This window comes from Bos grunniens, chromosome 1 (genome assembly GCF_055505025.1).
Source record: "Bos grunniens cultivar Pamir isolate PY7600 chromosome 1, Bosgru_T2T1.0, whole genome shotgun sequence".
Classification (NCBI taxonomy): Eukaryota; Metazoa; Chordata; class Mammalia; order Artiodactyla; family Bovidae; genus Bos; species Bos grunniens.
The window spans coordinates 13,720,278-13,734,339 of record NC_141165.1 but is presented as its reverse complement, the minus strand read 5'-3'; the positions used below and the strand labels follow the sequence as shown (position 1 = coordinate 13,734,339).

At 50.9% G+C, this 14,062-nt stretch overlaps 1 protein-coding gene across 1 annotated transcript; it reads right to left on the bottom strand.

The window, feature by feature from the left end:
- Window positions 1-9,961: 9,961 nt before the first annotated feature.
- Window positions 9,962-13,520, bottom strand: LOC147379010 (cystatin-B). Its single transcript, XM_086333856.1, has 3 exons — window positions 13,267-13,520; window positions 10,725-10,826; window positions 9,962-10,301 (listed from the first exon to the last, which is right to left on the bottom strand). The coding sequence occupies exons 1-3, from the start codon at window positions 13,483-13,485 to the stop codon at window positions 10,173-10,175; spliced, it is 450 nt and encodes a 149-aa protein (XP_086189982.1). The 5' UTR covers window positions 13,486-13,520; the 3' UTR covers window positions 9,962-10,172.
- Between the last annotated feature and the right edge of the window lie 542 nt (window positions 13,521-14,062).

Sequence of the window (14,062 nt, the reverse complement as noted above, 5' to 3'; positions counted from 1 at the left end):
CTCCTGAGTTGCCTAGTGCTCCTTCCTCGTACCCAAACGTGCCCCCATATCCGGGAGCACCCCCTCCACAAAAGCTAGCTTGAGTATGTCCCTTAGTTGAAACTGGAAGAGAATTCGGACCAATCCGGGTCCGTAAGCCCTTCTCCCTCTTAGAACTAAGACAGATCAAACAAGACGTGGAAAGCTATACAAATGACCCAGGCAAATATATTGATACATTCCAGCTTATTACCTTGGCCTTTGACTTGACATGGAAGGACATTATGGTTATATTTAGTCAAACTTTATCTGACCCTGAGCATACTATGGTCTTAAAGGAAGCTCAAAGGTATGCAATGGGCCTTCACATGTCAAGTGACAAATACCCAGCAGGGAAAACTACAGTCCCCTCCTCCGATCCTAACTGGAATTATAATGACCCTGAACACATCTGGGAAAGGGATCATTTTCTAATATGTGTGAAGGCAGGACTGAAAGCAGCCTAGCAAAAAGTAATCAGCTATGCCCAGGTCACAGCAGTAACTCAGGAGCCCGATGAGAACTCCATTGCCTTTCTGAAAAGGCTAAAAGAGGCCCTCCAAAAGTTTACCAATCTGGACTTAGACTCTTACGTGGGACAGGTGATTTTAAAGGACAAATTCCTGTCCCAATGTGCATCAGATATCAGAATTAAGTTACAACAGCTACAGCAGCGGGACCCTGCTTCCTCTTTAGATGAGATGGTCCAGACAGCCACCAATACCTGTTATAACAGAGAACAGGAGAAGGAGGCCAAGGCCCAGGAGAGGGAGAGAAGGAGAGACCAGGCATGCCCAGATGCTAGCCACCCTCCAGGGAAGCCCTATGGCAAACCCCAAGTCCCTGAAGGATAAGGCACTAGGCAAAAGCCTAATCTGTAGACAGGTGGGGCATCGGGCCAAAGAGTATCCAAACCTGACAAGTCTCCTCAAATGGCTTGCTACAAATGCCATCAACTGGGACATTGGGTGGCACTCTGCCCTCAGGACCCAAGAGCCTCAAGGTCAAGCACCAAGCCTTCCCTCACGATGGTTCGAGAAGATTGAAGCAGCCTGCTCCAGCCAGCCCGCCTGTCACAGATAACCATCACGGGGCTGGAGCCAAGGGTGCAACTGGATGTGGCAGGTAGGTCTGAGAATTTCTTGGTTGACACGGGGGCTACCTAGTCTGTCCTGACCTCCTACTCTGGAGCCTTCTCCCAAACCTGTACCATTTTGGGTGCTACAGGAAAAACAACTACTAAAAGATTCACCCAAGCACTTCTTTGTTGCTGGGATGGACAAATATTTTCCCACCAGTTTCTGGTGGTCTCCGAGTGTCCTACTCCCTTACTGGGAAGAGATATACTCACTAAACTGGGGACCACGCTTGTGACGGGAAGCTTTTCAGCCCCTAGAGCCCTACAGCTTCTGGTTACTACTTAAGAACCCATTACACCCTCTCCAATAGAGAGGGACCAAAAACTATGGGAGGACAAAATTAACCCCCAGGTGTGGGACCAGAGGACTCTTGGACGAGCCCACCAAGCTGAACTGGCCATCATTGTCCTGCGAGATCCCACTCGGTTTCCCAACCGGAAACAATATCCCCTCAAGAGAGAGGCTCAGGAGGGACTACAGACTTTAGTAAACAAATTCCTTGCTTGTGGACTATTGGTCCCCACAATTCGCCATATAACACCCCAATCCTCTCAGTAAAGAAAAAGGATGGAACCTGGTAAATGGCCCAAGATCTCCGGATCATAAATGAAGCTGTTCAGTTCAGTTAGTTCAGTTGTGTCTGACTCTTTGCGATCCATGAACCGCAGCACGCCAGGCCTCCCTGTCCATCACCAACTCCCAGAGTTCACTCAAACCCATGTCCATTGAGTCGGTGATGCCATCCAACCGTCTCATCCTCTGTCGTCCCCTTCTCCTCCTGCCCTCAATCTTTCCCAGCATTAGGGTCTTTTCCAATGAGTCAGCTCTGCGCATCAGGTGGCCAAAGGATTGGAGTTTCAGCTTCAACATCAGTCCTTCCAATGAACACCCAGGACTGATCTCCTTTAGGATGGACTGGTTGGATCTCCTTGCAGTCCAAGGGACTCTCAAGAGACTTCTCCAACACCACAGTTCAAAAACATCAATTCTTCAATTCTCAGCTTTCTTTATAGTCCAACTCTCACATCCATACATGACCACTGGAAAAACCACAGCCTTGACTAGATGGACCTTTGTTGGCAAAGTAACGTCTCTGCTTTTGAATATGCTGTCTAGGTTGGTCATAACTTACCTTCCAAGGAGTAAGCGTCTTTTAATTTCATGGCTACAATCAGCATCTGCAGTGATTTTGGAGCCCAGAAAAATAAAGTCAGCCACTGTTTCTACTGTTTCCCCATCTATTTGCCATGAAGTGATGGGACCGGATGCCATGATGTTAGTTTTCTGAATGTTGAGCTTTAAACCAACTTTTTCACTCTCCTCTTTCACTTTCATCAAGAGCTGTAGTCCCCCTCCTTCCCACAGTACCCAATCCCTATGTAATCTTGGGAGAAATCCCACCCAGTGCCAAGTGGTTTACAGTCTTGGATTTCAAGGATGCATTTTTTTGCATACCACTGGCTAAAGAATTCCAATATCTTTTTGCCTTTGAGTGGGAGGCCCCAGGAGAAAAACACCAACAGATGACTTGGACAGTATTACCTCAGGGGTTCAGAGATAGCCCCCACCTATTTGGACAGGCCCTTAGCCGGGATCTCCTAGATCTGGACGTGGGACCTAATGGGAAAATATTACAATAAGTAGATGACCTACTAATTTGCTCTCCAGATGAGAAAAATGCCCAACATGCAATTCAGGTTCTAAAATTTTTGGCAGAAGGGGGATACAAAGTCTCCCGTGCTAAGGCGCATATGGTTGAGACAAAAGTCACTTACCTGGGAGTTCAGATTACACACGGGTCCAGGAGGCTGTCCTCTGATCGGGTACGAGGAGTCCTCCAGTTGCCCTCCCCCACAACTCAGAAACAATTGCAAGCTTTCCTGGAACTAACTTGGTATTGTAGAATCTGGATACCCAACTATGGTCTGATTGCCCAGCCCCTATATGAAAGCTTAAAAGGACAGGATGATTCAATCTCACTGATGTGGGGAACTTCTCAAAAGAAGGCAGAAAGCGAAAGAAAGAAAGTGAAGTCGCTCAGTCATGTCCAACTCTTTGCGACCCAGTGGACTGTAGCCTACCAGGCTCCTCTATCCATGGGATTCTCCAGGCAAGAATACTAGAGTGGGTTGCCATTTCCTTCTCCAGCGGGTCTTCCCAACACAGGGATTGAACCCAGGTCTCCCACAATGGAGGCAGACACTTTAACCTCTGAGCCACCAGGGAAACCCTGGCAGCAGAGGCTACACTAAAACAGGCCTGAACTCAGGCACCTGCCTTGAGGTTGCCAGACCCACAAAAAACATTCCAACTTTATGTCCATGAAAGAGAGGGAATAGCCTTGGGAGTGTTAACTCAAAGGTTGGGATCTGAGCCCCAGCTTGTAGCTTACTTATCCAAGAGGCTCGACCCAACAGCCCAAGGCTGGCCTCCCTGCCTTTGAAATCTTGCAGCTATCGCAGTCCTGATAGAAGATGCTTTAAAACTCTCCTCTGGGGGCAAACTAACTATTTTTACCAACCCCCAAGTAAAACAACTCCTAGATGGGAGAGGCCATTTAGGGATGTCTGATCAAAAAAAATCCTCAGATATCAAGCAGTGCTTATGGAAAATTCAGGCCTCAATATATCCCCTTGTGAGGTTCTTAATCCAGCCACCTTCCTGCCTACCCCTGAGGGCTCTCTCCCCTTTCACTCTTGCCTAGAAACCTTGGACCACTGGACAAAACCCCGAGAGGGATTGTCGGAAGATCCTCTGACCAATCCTGAGGAAATCTGGCACACTGATGGAAGCAGCTTTGTCTTGGATGGAAAAAGAAGAGCCGGGTATGCAGTAGTCTCCAATTTTGAGACCAGAGGCTAAGCCTCTGCCACCAGGTACTTCAGCCCAATTAGCTGAGCTCATAGCCCTGACTCGAGCTTTAGAGCTGGGAAAAGGAAAAAGAATAACCATTTACACTCACTCCAGATGCCTTTCTGGTGCTACATGCACATGCGGCTGTTTGGAAAGAAAGGGGCCACTTGACCACCCGAGGGTCCCCAATCAAATATGGTGATCAGATTCTTCGACTCTTGGAGGCAGTCCATCTGCCCACTGCAGTTTCAGTCTCCCACTGTAAAGGACACCAAAAAGGGAACACGGAAGTGGCACGAGGGAACCAAGCAGCTGATCAGGCAGCTAGGAGAGCAGCATTACAGAACCATGACCTAATAGAGATTGCCACCTTAGTTCCACAGACTAATTTGCCAGAAACTCCTTCATATACTGAAGGTGAGACTCTTAAAGCTAAGAGTGAGGGCTTTCAAGAAGATCATATGGGGTGGTTGCAAAAGGAGGGAATCCTTTTTCTGCCTGGAAACTTCCAATGGAAGTTGGTTAACTCCTTACTTGCCACCACTCGTTTAGGGGGAAAATAGGCCTCCAAATGACTATAAGGCAAGTGGTCTCCTCTTGTCCCACTTGCCAATTAAACAACCCCTAGGAGCTCAAAGACCCCAGCTGGCCCAGCCTGTCCAACAATGTGGAACATACCCAGGAGAGGACTGGCAGATGGACTTCACCCAGATGCCAATTTCTCAAGGGTATAAATACCTATTAGTCATGATAGATACTTTCACAGGATGGATTGAAGGCTTTCCCACTCGGACTGAGAAGGCTGAAGAGGTGGTAAAAACACGGCTTCATGAAATCATTCTGAGGTTTGGTCTGCCCAGGTCATTACAAAGTGACAATGGGACATCATTTACTTCTAAGGTCACCCAAGGGGTCTTGAAAGCATTGGGCATTACTTATTATCTCCATTGTGCCTGGAGGCCTCAGTCTTCAGGAAAAGTAGAAAGAGCCAACCAATTCTTAAAATCAGTGATAAAAAAGATAACCCAGGAGACCTCCCTGGAATGGAAGGAGGTTTTACCAATAGCTCTCCTCTGCACCCGTATTTCCCCTAAGGAACAGGTTGGTCTTAGTCCTTATGAGATGCTATATGGGAGACCTTTTGTTTATGTCAATGACCTCTTCCTAGATCCAGAGGCTCAGACCCTCCAATCTTATATCATGGCCATTGGGCAATTCCAACAGGATATACGCTTGTGGGGTATGAACCAGGACCCAAAAGATCCTAAGGAGTCACCACTATATGCTCCAGGGACTCAAGTCCTAATTAAAGCCTGAAAAGATGGGTCCCTAAAGGCTCAACTTCAGCCCACATGGAAGAGCCCCTACCCTGAAAAACTTCTGCCCCCACAGCAGTCAAGGTGCCAGGACATGACTCCTGGATTCACTACTCACGAGTCAAGCCGTGGAAGAAAACAGAAGAGGACACTCAATACACCTGTGAGCCTCTGGGGGATCTCAGATACCTATTCAGGACTGCAAATGAGTGCCCTTCTAATGGACACCCTAACTCTAATGAAACGAATCAATGAAGCAAACAAATCTAATGAATCAAATAAATAATTCTAATGAAACAAACACCATCATTCTAATGAAACGAAATCTAGTTTCTGGAGAGAAGATTTCTCAGGACAGTTCTAAAGCGCCAACACATCTTGGTAGAGATTGTACTCCAAAACAGACAGAAGATAGATCTTCTGATCCCTGAACAGGGAGGAACTTGAGCCATCCTGGCGACGGGAATTTGGAATTGGCTAATGCCCCTACTAGGCCTTGTTATGCCATATTGATGCTGCTTATGATTGTTCCATATATTATCAATTGTCAACCTGTTTTGTCTCTGCCCAGGTCAACAAGCTATAACATGTGGTGCCAGTTCAACAAAGATATATAAAACTACAGCCGACCACGGAAAATATCACTCACCCTTAGATGGACACTGCTATAAGGACTCTGAGGCTTGAGACCAGCAAGAGGGGAGGCCCAATGCCCCTCGCCATCCCAGTTCAGCAGGAAGTAGCCGGAAAGACCTCGACGCCCCTGTTCCCAGAGAATTGGGCCTCCTATCTCTTGAGGGGGAGTGTTAGGTAGTTAGAATAGGAAACAGGAGTCCAAAATGGCAGTGGCTAAAAGGCAAGGAAGGGAAAAGCCCGCAAAAATAGCAGAAAGGAAGGTCAAAGGAAGGTTTGAGGACTGGAGTGAGGACCTCAGGTAGAACAAACAGCACTACTGGCTAGCCTAATTTACACAGGGCAGGCTCAGGGGGAGGGAAAAACCTATAAAAAGACGAGCCAAAGGGCCAGGTCTCTGTCTTTTTCCCACGAACACACTCTCTCTCTTTCTCTCTCCTTTCTCTTCTCGTCTTTGGGCCAGGACGCCCTCACGCCTTGAGGATGTATTTTCCTGCTATTTTCTAAATAAAACTGAGCTGTAACATGGAGCTGTAACACTGATCTGTCTAAGAGCTATAACACGGTCTGTCCAGGAGCTGTGATGCGCCAAGGGCTTTAATGTCCATCGCTTCAAATTTTTGTTGAGATGAGACAGAACCGAGGAGACTACACTCGCCTGACAAAATGCAAGAAGGCAAAGTGGTGATCTGAAGAGGCTTTATAAATAGCTAAAGAAAGAAGAGAAGCAAAAATCAAGGGAGAAATGCAGAACTCTAAAGAATAGCAGGGAGATACAAGATGGTCTTTTTCAATGGACAGTGTATGTAAATAGAGCAAAACAACAGGAGGGGAAAGACTAGAAATCTCTTCAGGAAAATGGGAAATATCAAGGGAATATTTTGCCCAAAGATCGACATTATAAAGGACAGATCTCTTAGACACTGAAGAGATCAAGAAGAGATGGAGCCCATCATGAGAAATGCTGAGCTGGATGAGTTGCAAGCTAAATCAAGATAGGAGGGAGAAACATCAACAACCTCAGAAATGTGGATGATACTACTCTAATGGCAGAGAGCAAAGAGGAACTAAAGAACCTCTTGATTAGCATTAAGGAGGAGAGTGAAAGAGCCAGCTTCAAACTAAATATTAAGAAAACTAAGATCATGGCATCTGGCCCCATCACTTTATGGTAAATAAGAGGGTCAAAAGGTGGAAGTAGTGACAGATTTCCTCTTCTTGGGCTCCAAAATGTGGACAGTGATGGCAGCCATGAAATCAGAAGATGATTGCTTCCTGGCAGGAGAGCTATGACAAACCGAGACGGTGTGTTGAAAAGCAGACGTTACTCTGCCAACAATGGTCCATATAGTCAAGGTTATGGCCTTCCCAGTGATCACACACGGTTTTGAGAACTGGACCATAAAGAAGGCAAAGAGCCATAGAATTGATGCCTTCAAACTGTGGCGCCGTAGAAGACTCCCTTGGACAGGGAAGAGATAAAAACTAGACAATGTTAAGGGAAATCAACCCTGAATACTCATTGGAAGGACTGATGCTGAAACGGAAGCTCTACTACTTTGGACACATGCTGCAAACAGGCGACTCACTGGAAAAGTCTCTGCTGCTGGTAAAGAATGAAGGCAGAAGGAGAAGGGGGCATCAGAGGATGAGATGGTTGGATGGTTATCACCGATGTAATAGACATGAACTTGGGCGAATGTTAGGAGATGGTATAAGGGGCAGGGAAGCCTGGCATACAGCAGCCCATGGGGTTGCAAAGAGCTGGACAGGACTGAGCCACCGAACAACAACGTGGCATCTGTGATACAACTCCGGAATGTGAACCAGGCACCGAGTCTGTGACTCCATCTGATCGTTAACTGCTTGCTTTCTTACTTGGATAGCGGGTGTGGGGGTGTGCTCCAAGGTTCTGCTCTATCCTGACTCCCGTTTTCTCTTATACTCCTCAGTCCTGAGGAGGAACAGGTGCAGAACACCAAAAGGAATAAAGTTTCAGATAGAGAGATTAATCATCAACTTAACAGAGGAACCCACAGGAGAGGAAGAACCCCTTTAGGGCTGCTGAGAGAGGATGAGTCGGGCGAGGGGAAGATGCCACCCACCCAGCACACCAGCTCCACTGCTGATGGGTCTCCTGGGACAGCCAGCACAAAGTCTCACACACTGGGGGTGTAAGGCAACAGAAATATCCTTACTTCCGGTTCTGGAGGCCAGAGACCCAAGTCAAGGTGTCAGCAGGGCCACGCTCCCTCCCAGGCTCAGCAGGAAGCCCCCCCCATCTCTTCCTGCCCTGTGGGGGTCCTCGGCTCATAGAGACAGCTCTCCATCCCCCCTCTGTCTTCACCTGGCCTACTTTCCTAGGCTTGGTTATCTCCAGATCTCTCAGCAAATGCCTTCCAAACCAGAGTCAAGTTTATGACCACAAAGGCCAGAGAGCAGCGGTGTGCACGGAGCCAGCACCCATGGCTGAAGGGGACACTGGGTCTAGGGACAGTGACAGGGCTCCCCCCTGCAGTCCCCCAAACCCTCTGCCACCCTGCCCCAAACTGCCTTTGGTGTCCTGTCTGCATCTGAGTCAATTTTCAACTGAGGTTAAATTCTTACAACATACACTTTGCTGTTTCATTTATTCTTTTATTCTATTTATTTTTTGAAGTAGGTTTCCTTTTTTTTTAAAATAGATTAGTTTTGGCAGCCCTGTGTGACATGTGGGAACTTAGTTCTCTGACCAGGGATCAAACCTGTGGTCCCTACAGTAGAAGTGTGTAGTCTGACCTGTGGACTGGCAGGCAAGTTTGCTTACCATGACAATGTGCACTTCACTGGTGTTCAGTGTATTCACAGTGGTGTGCAACCACCTCTTCTAGTGTCAAAACCTTGTCACCCCCAGCACACACCTGGGGGACCCTCTGTCTGAACCTGGTGATCAGAACTGCTTCTGTCCCTGTGCTCCATGTTCCCTGCTATGAGACGCTCCCTGCTATGACGTGGGCTTTCGGCCTTGTCCAGGCACCTACATAGCATCCCCTATCCCCACCTTTCACTCGAAGTTTCTAGGTGGAAATACAGCTGATTTCAAGTCAATGTAAATGTGCTCCCTGGCTTCTGTTTCACCAAACCAAGAGCCCAAGATGCAAGTTTTCTGTCCTAGAGCTCAGGATAGGGCAGGACACACACAGCTCCTGAGTCTCCTTCTCCTGCTCTCACGGGTCTGTTTGCTCCCCAAGGACTGTTTACCTGCTCTGCATTCAGCTCTCACCTCCGATCCATCAGCAGCAGGCCTGACACACAACACCACCTGCCCCAGAGACGAAGTGGAGACAGGAAGGGGGCAGACTCTGCCCTCAGGAACAGGCTGTCCACCTGGACCCTGAGCCACACAGAACTGTCCCCAGCGTTTAGTCTTACAACGCAGGGTGCACTTTTCCATTCTACTGCACACGAATACACACACACGGCAAACACACCACTGGATTGACTTCACTAACGGTAGTAACCGGCTGCTGAAACCAGGAAGCCTTGAGACAGACCCAGCGCATACCCCGGGCAGTCAGTGGGTAGTTGGGGCCGGACTCGCAGGACATGGCACTCAGCGGGCCCTGCGGGTCACAGCCTCCCTGCACACATCTGTGCAACTCTACCCGAGCAGAAATGCGTGAATGTATCTGAGTCCATCTAGAACTAATGCTCTAGGGTCAGATTTTCTCACCCCCTCTTACTGTACACGATGGGGTGGGGGGTTCTGAGACCTGGAGACACGACACAGAGTCACCATGACAGCCTGTGGAGCTGTGGTTAGAGCACACGTTCCCAGAACCCTGGGTGTACCACCTGCCCACTGCCACCTGGGCCACACTCTCCCCTCCTCGGCTCCTCAGGGAAGGGGGCTCAGGCGGCAGGAGGCCCAGCGGGGGCTCCACCCAGGACACCTCTCACCTGCTGACACTTCTCTACTGTGATTATAGCTTCAGATGAAGAAAAAAACCCCAACAGAGACAATTTGTGAAAACAGAAAACACATGTTTATTTAAAGATAACACAAGCCCCCCTCGAAAGAAATTTAGTTAAAATCATGGATTGGGAGAAAAAAATGAACACAGCGAAAGCAGGGAACAGGGACACCACCCCACCCCGAGGGACACCGCGTCTGGTCCCAGACAGGTCTGCAGAGGAGAGACCCACATGGGCAATGGACTCTGCAAAATCGGGCCTAGAAGTAGGTCAGCTCGTCGTGCCTGCCTTTGTTGGTCTGGTAGCTGGTCAAGGCCACGGGCTTGTTCTCATGCGGGAGGCTTTCAAACACTCGGATGTGCACGAAGTCGTCCTCGTCCACTTGAACCTGAAAGGAGAGTCCAGTGAGGAGCAGGTGGGGCCTCTGACCCCAAGTCCCCCTGCTCCACTGGACTTGGCTGGATGGTCAGGAGGGTCCTGGATGCCTGGAGGCTGCGTCCCTTCATGTCCCCAGAGACTGGGCTGAGGACACTCCCATCTTCCTCCTTCAAGTACAGGGGGTGCCCAGCCAGCACCCCTCACCCACACTTACTCCAGCAGAGCCCTGCGGGCCTCAAGAGGCTTGGTCCTCTCCTCCAAGGCAGCCGCAGGACACACGTGTACACACATGCCTGCACACACATGCTCATTTTAGACAGCCACCAACTCCCTGAAGCTGAGGGCTCCCACAGGACCCTGCTGAGCACTCCTGCCCTGGACACCTGTGAGCTCCCACTTCAGGCTCAACCTTCCTTTGAGGGGGACACCCCACCTTGATGAAGTAGTTCTTCCCAGCAACCAACTGGCTTTTGAACTCCAGAGCCTTGAACACTGGGAACTTCTTGTTCTCCTTCTCCTCCAGCTGGGACTTGACCTGGGGAAGGGGAGAAGGGAGAGACAGGTAAGCTCACCTGTATTAGAGGTTACAGCTGAACTCTAAGGCCCACATTCTACATACTTTCTAGAGCACATTTGTTCTTTACAGCTGAGCAGACATTAAAATGCTTGCCCTGATTTCAAGTACAGAAAAGTTTTTTAATTCTGCTGAGGTTTCAATGGTAATCATTTGCCTGTATCATTAGCCCTTTCTTTTCCAGACACAGATAGTTTCTATTCTCATGGTTACAACAGTGTATATGAGTTCGTACCTTACCATTTTCACTCAAATCTTCATTTGACAGAGTATGTAGTTTTTAATTACTTTGAAAGCTAAAACATTTTAAAATGTTAAAATTTAATATTAAATTTAATCTTCCATCTTATTGACGTGCCTTAATTCTCTTACGTAATCCCAATTTCTTTTGTGACAAAATATGCAGCAGATAAAGCACTTTTGTAGGAAAAAAAATGCTTTGCTGCATCTTTAGATGGTCTCTCTAGGTTGCAGGGCCTTTGGGCAGAGACTGTTTTGTGATCTTTGGTGTCAGATCTTTACTCTCAGATCAGTCATGTTTTCCAGGGTCTTGGCCTTTGGGGAACTGAGAATTTTTAAGGAAGAAGGGGAGAGCAGGTTGTTTTGTCTTGACTTGAAAACCTAAGCTAGTTTCCGAGTGCTCAGGCTGCTGTCTGGACCACTGGCAGCCACAGGAGCTTGCTGACTGCGCTGGAATCCTCAGACCAGTTGTGGGGCTCGGAGGAGTTCAGTTAAGACCAGGAGTGTGCTGCTCGGACAGCCGAGAGGATCACCATCATAAATGCCAGTGAGTCACTTGACAAAGGCCTTCAGGGAGGGGCCCTCCCTGTGAATGAAGTGGAGGAAAGGATCAGAGGGAGGGTCAGGTAGTGAGAATCTGGCCACCTGCTCCCTCCGAGTTTGCCAGGGCCCTCAGGTGATCAGCTGGGTGTGTCCCCCTGGGCCAGTGCCCCCCTGGGCCAGTGCCCACCTTTGACTGAACACTCACCTGTGTAGCCCCTGTTCCTGCTAGGTGTGCAGGGAATTGACCCTCAGACAGTTTACCTGACCAGGGAGGGCCAAGTGACACCCACAGACCCTCCTGGGGGTCTGGGATGGAATCACCTGTTTCAGGAGTGGAGGCAGGAGAACCCCACCCTGTGCAAGGACTGGGGAGAAGCCCAGGTGGAGGTGGTGGAGCAGCGGAGGTGGAGGCCTGCAGGACGGCAGGTCACTGACACAGCTCCGACCAGGAGAAAGATGAGCTGGACTGGAGCCAAGGAAAGCTCAGAAGGCCCCGGGTCACTAGGAAGCTGTCAGTTGCCAGACCAGAGTGACTAGGTGTGCAGAGGGCCAGGGAGGGCCCTAGGATAGGACTGGATGTGGTGGGTACAGGTCTGTCTCTGGCCTCACTTCTCCTCACCTGTTGATGAAAACTTCAGAACAGAAGGTGACCGGATGGTGCCCCTGCCCCTCACAGAGCCCACCCAGCACACGGGCGGCCTCCTTGTTCCCAGGGGCAGTGAGGACGGTCCACTCTCAAGGGCTGGACCCCAAATGCAGGCCATAGTGACAGAGACTCTCGTCTCCCGAGGGAACTCACACTCATTCAAAGCTCAGGTGACCAGCAGGAATTCTCCAGCCTGGAGACCCAAGAAAAGGCTGAGAGGGCTGGGCTCTCTGAGTGGCCACAGGGGAAAAGCTAGGAATCTCCTCCTGTCTGGCTCTCCTGGGAGTCCCAGCAAATTCCTACTTTTCACAGTCTCAGGAGACTGACTCAGCCCCTTCCTTTACCACAGTCAGATGGTCCCAACCACAGGAGAGGAACAGGGCTGAGCTCATGGCCGACGTTTAGGAAGAAGCAGCCAGGAAGGAAGGTTAAAGGACAAAAGCTTGTCTTCAGTCTCTTCTTCTTATCAGAACTCGAGCCTCCTGGGCCCTACTTGTGATGACAGGCAGGACAGGCCCAGCTCGTCCCACCCCAACCTGATCCTCCGGTGTAAGTGTTTTTCTGGAAGCAGGGCTGGACAGCTGACCAGGGTCTGAACCGGGCTCTGCCTCCTCGACCCAGCTACTTCCTGTTTCTAAACTTTTTATTGGAGACCACTCCAAATACAAAAACGGCTACACTCAGTCCAGCCCGAGTCTCGGACGCCTGGGACCCGGACCCCATATTCACGCATGGGGACCTCACCCCGCCTGCCGTATCCTTTGCTCTTTAAGTGCTATTCTCTGTCACCTCGCGCCCCCTAACCCAGTGGACACCTCCGCACCAGAGAGCTTCGCAGGCAGGGAGGTGCATCCGCTTGCGTCCAACCCGACTCAGGGAGGGATGCGCTCGGGCGCAGAGCCTCCGTCCCAGCGGGGATGCCTGCGGACGCCCCCGGCCCCCAGTACCCCAACCGCCCCACAAAGCCCGAACCTTGTCGGCGATGGCCTGGGTCTCGGCTGTGGCCGGCTGCGTGGCGGAAGTCCCTCCGCACATCATCTTGGCGGCAAGCGGGGCGGGAGCGTGCGGACACCGGGCGGCGGTCACGCGGGAGCGGCAGTCACGCGGAAGCAGCGGACACTCGCCGGAGCAGCGGACACTCGCGGGAGTGGTCGAGCGGAGTCGAGCGCCCAGACCTGGCGCGGCGGTCATGTGCCATGCGGGCGAAACCACAGCACGCGGCGGGTGGGGGGGGCGGGGACCGGGACCGGAAATGGGTGCGGGGCGTCCCGGAAGGAATGGAGCGCGGGCCGTCCTGGTCAGTGCGGACTGAGGAGGACAGGAGCACGGCCGCAGCCCGGGACCCCCGATGGGTACCGTCTCGGGACCAAGGGTCGTGTGCTGTAGGGCTGTTCCCCCTCCCGGGGTTTGGTGTCGTCCTCCCGGGCGGCGGAGTCAGAAGGTGTGGGCGGGGGCGCGGTCTGCAGGGTCCGGGGAGAGGGGTGGTCCCCGCCCCGCGGGGTTGTGCGCTGAGCTGTGCGTCCTGTCTAGGTTTCCGCGTCCCGAGCTGGGCAGGACGCGGAGTGGAGGTGGTCCAGCCTGCCCCCTTCCGGCGTCCCGGGCCACTCAGGGCCCCCAGACCCTCTCTCCTGTGTTGGCGTCCAGGTGCCCACACTGCAGACAGGATGACAGTGATGGGTCTTGAAATGAGAGGTGTTTGGGTTCGCAGAGTAGGGGGGAGCTGGCCCTGAAAGCTGCCCAGGGCCGGGGGGAATAGAATCCCCTGCCC

Coding starts and splice junctions, on each gene's coding strand:
- LOC147379010 (XM_086333856.1), bottom strand. CDS start 13,485: ATGACCGCCGCGCCAGGTCTGGGCGCTCGACTCCGCTCGACCACTCCC. Junction 10,827..13,266: donor CCCAGGCCATCGCCGACAAG/GTTCGGGCTTTG, acceptor CCCCTTCCCCAG/GTCAAGTCCCAGCTGGAGGA. Junction 10,302..10,724: donor GGAAGAACTACTTCATCAAG/GTGGGGTGTCCC, acceptor CTCTCCTTTCAG/GTTCAAGTGGACGAGGACGA.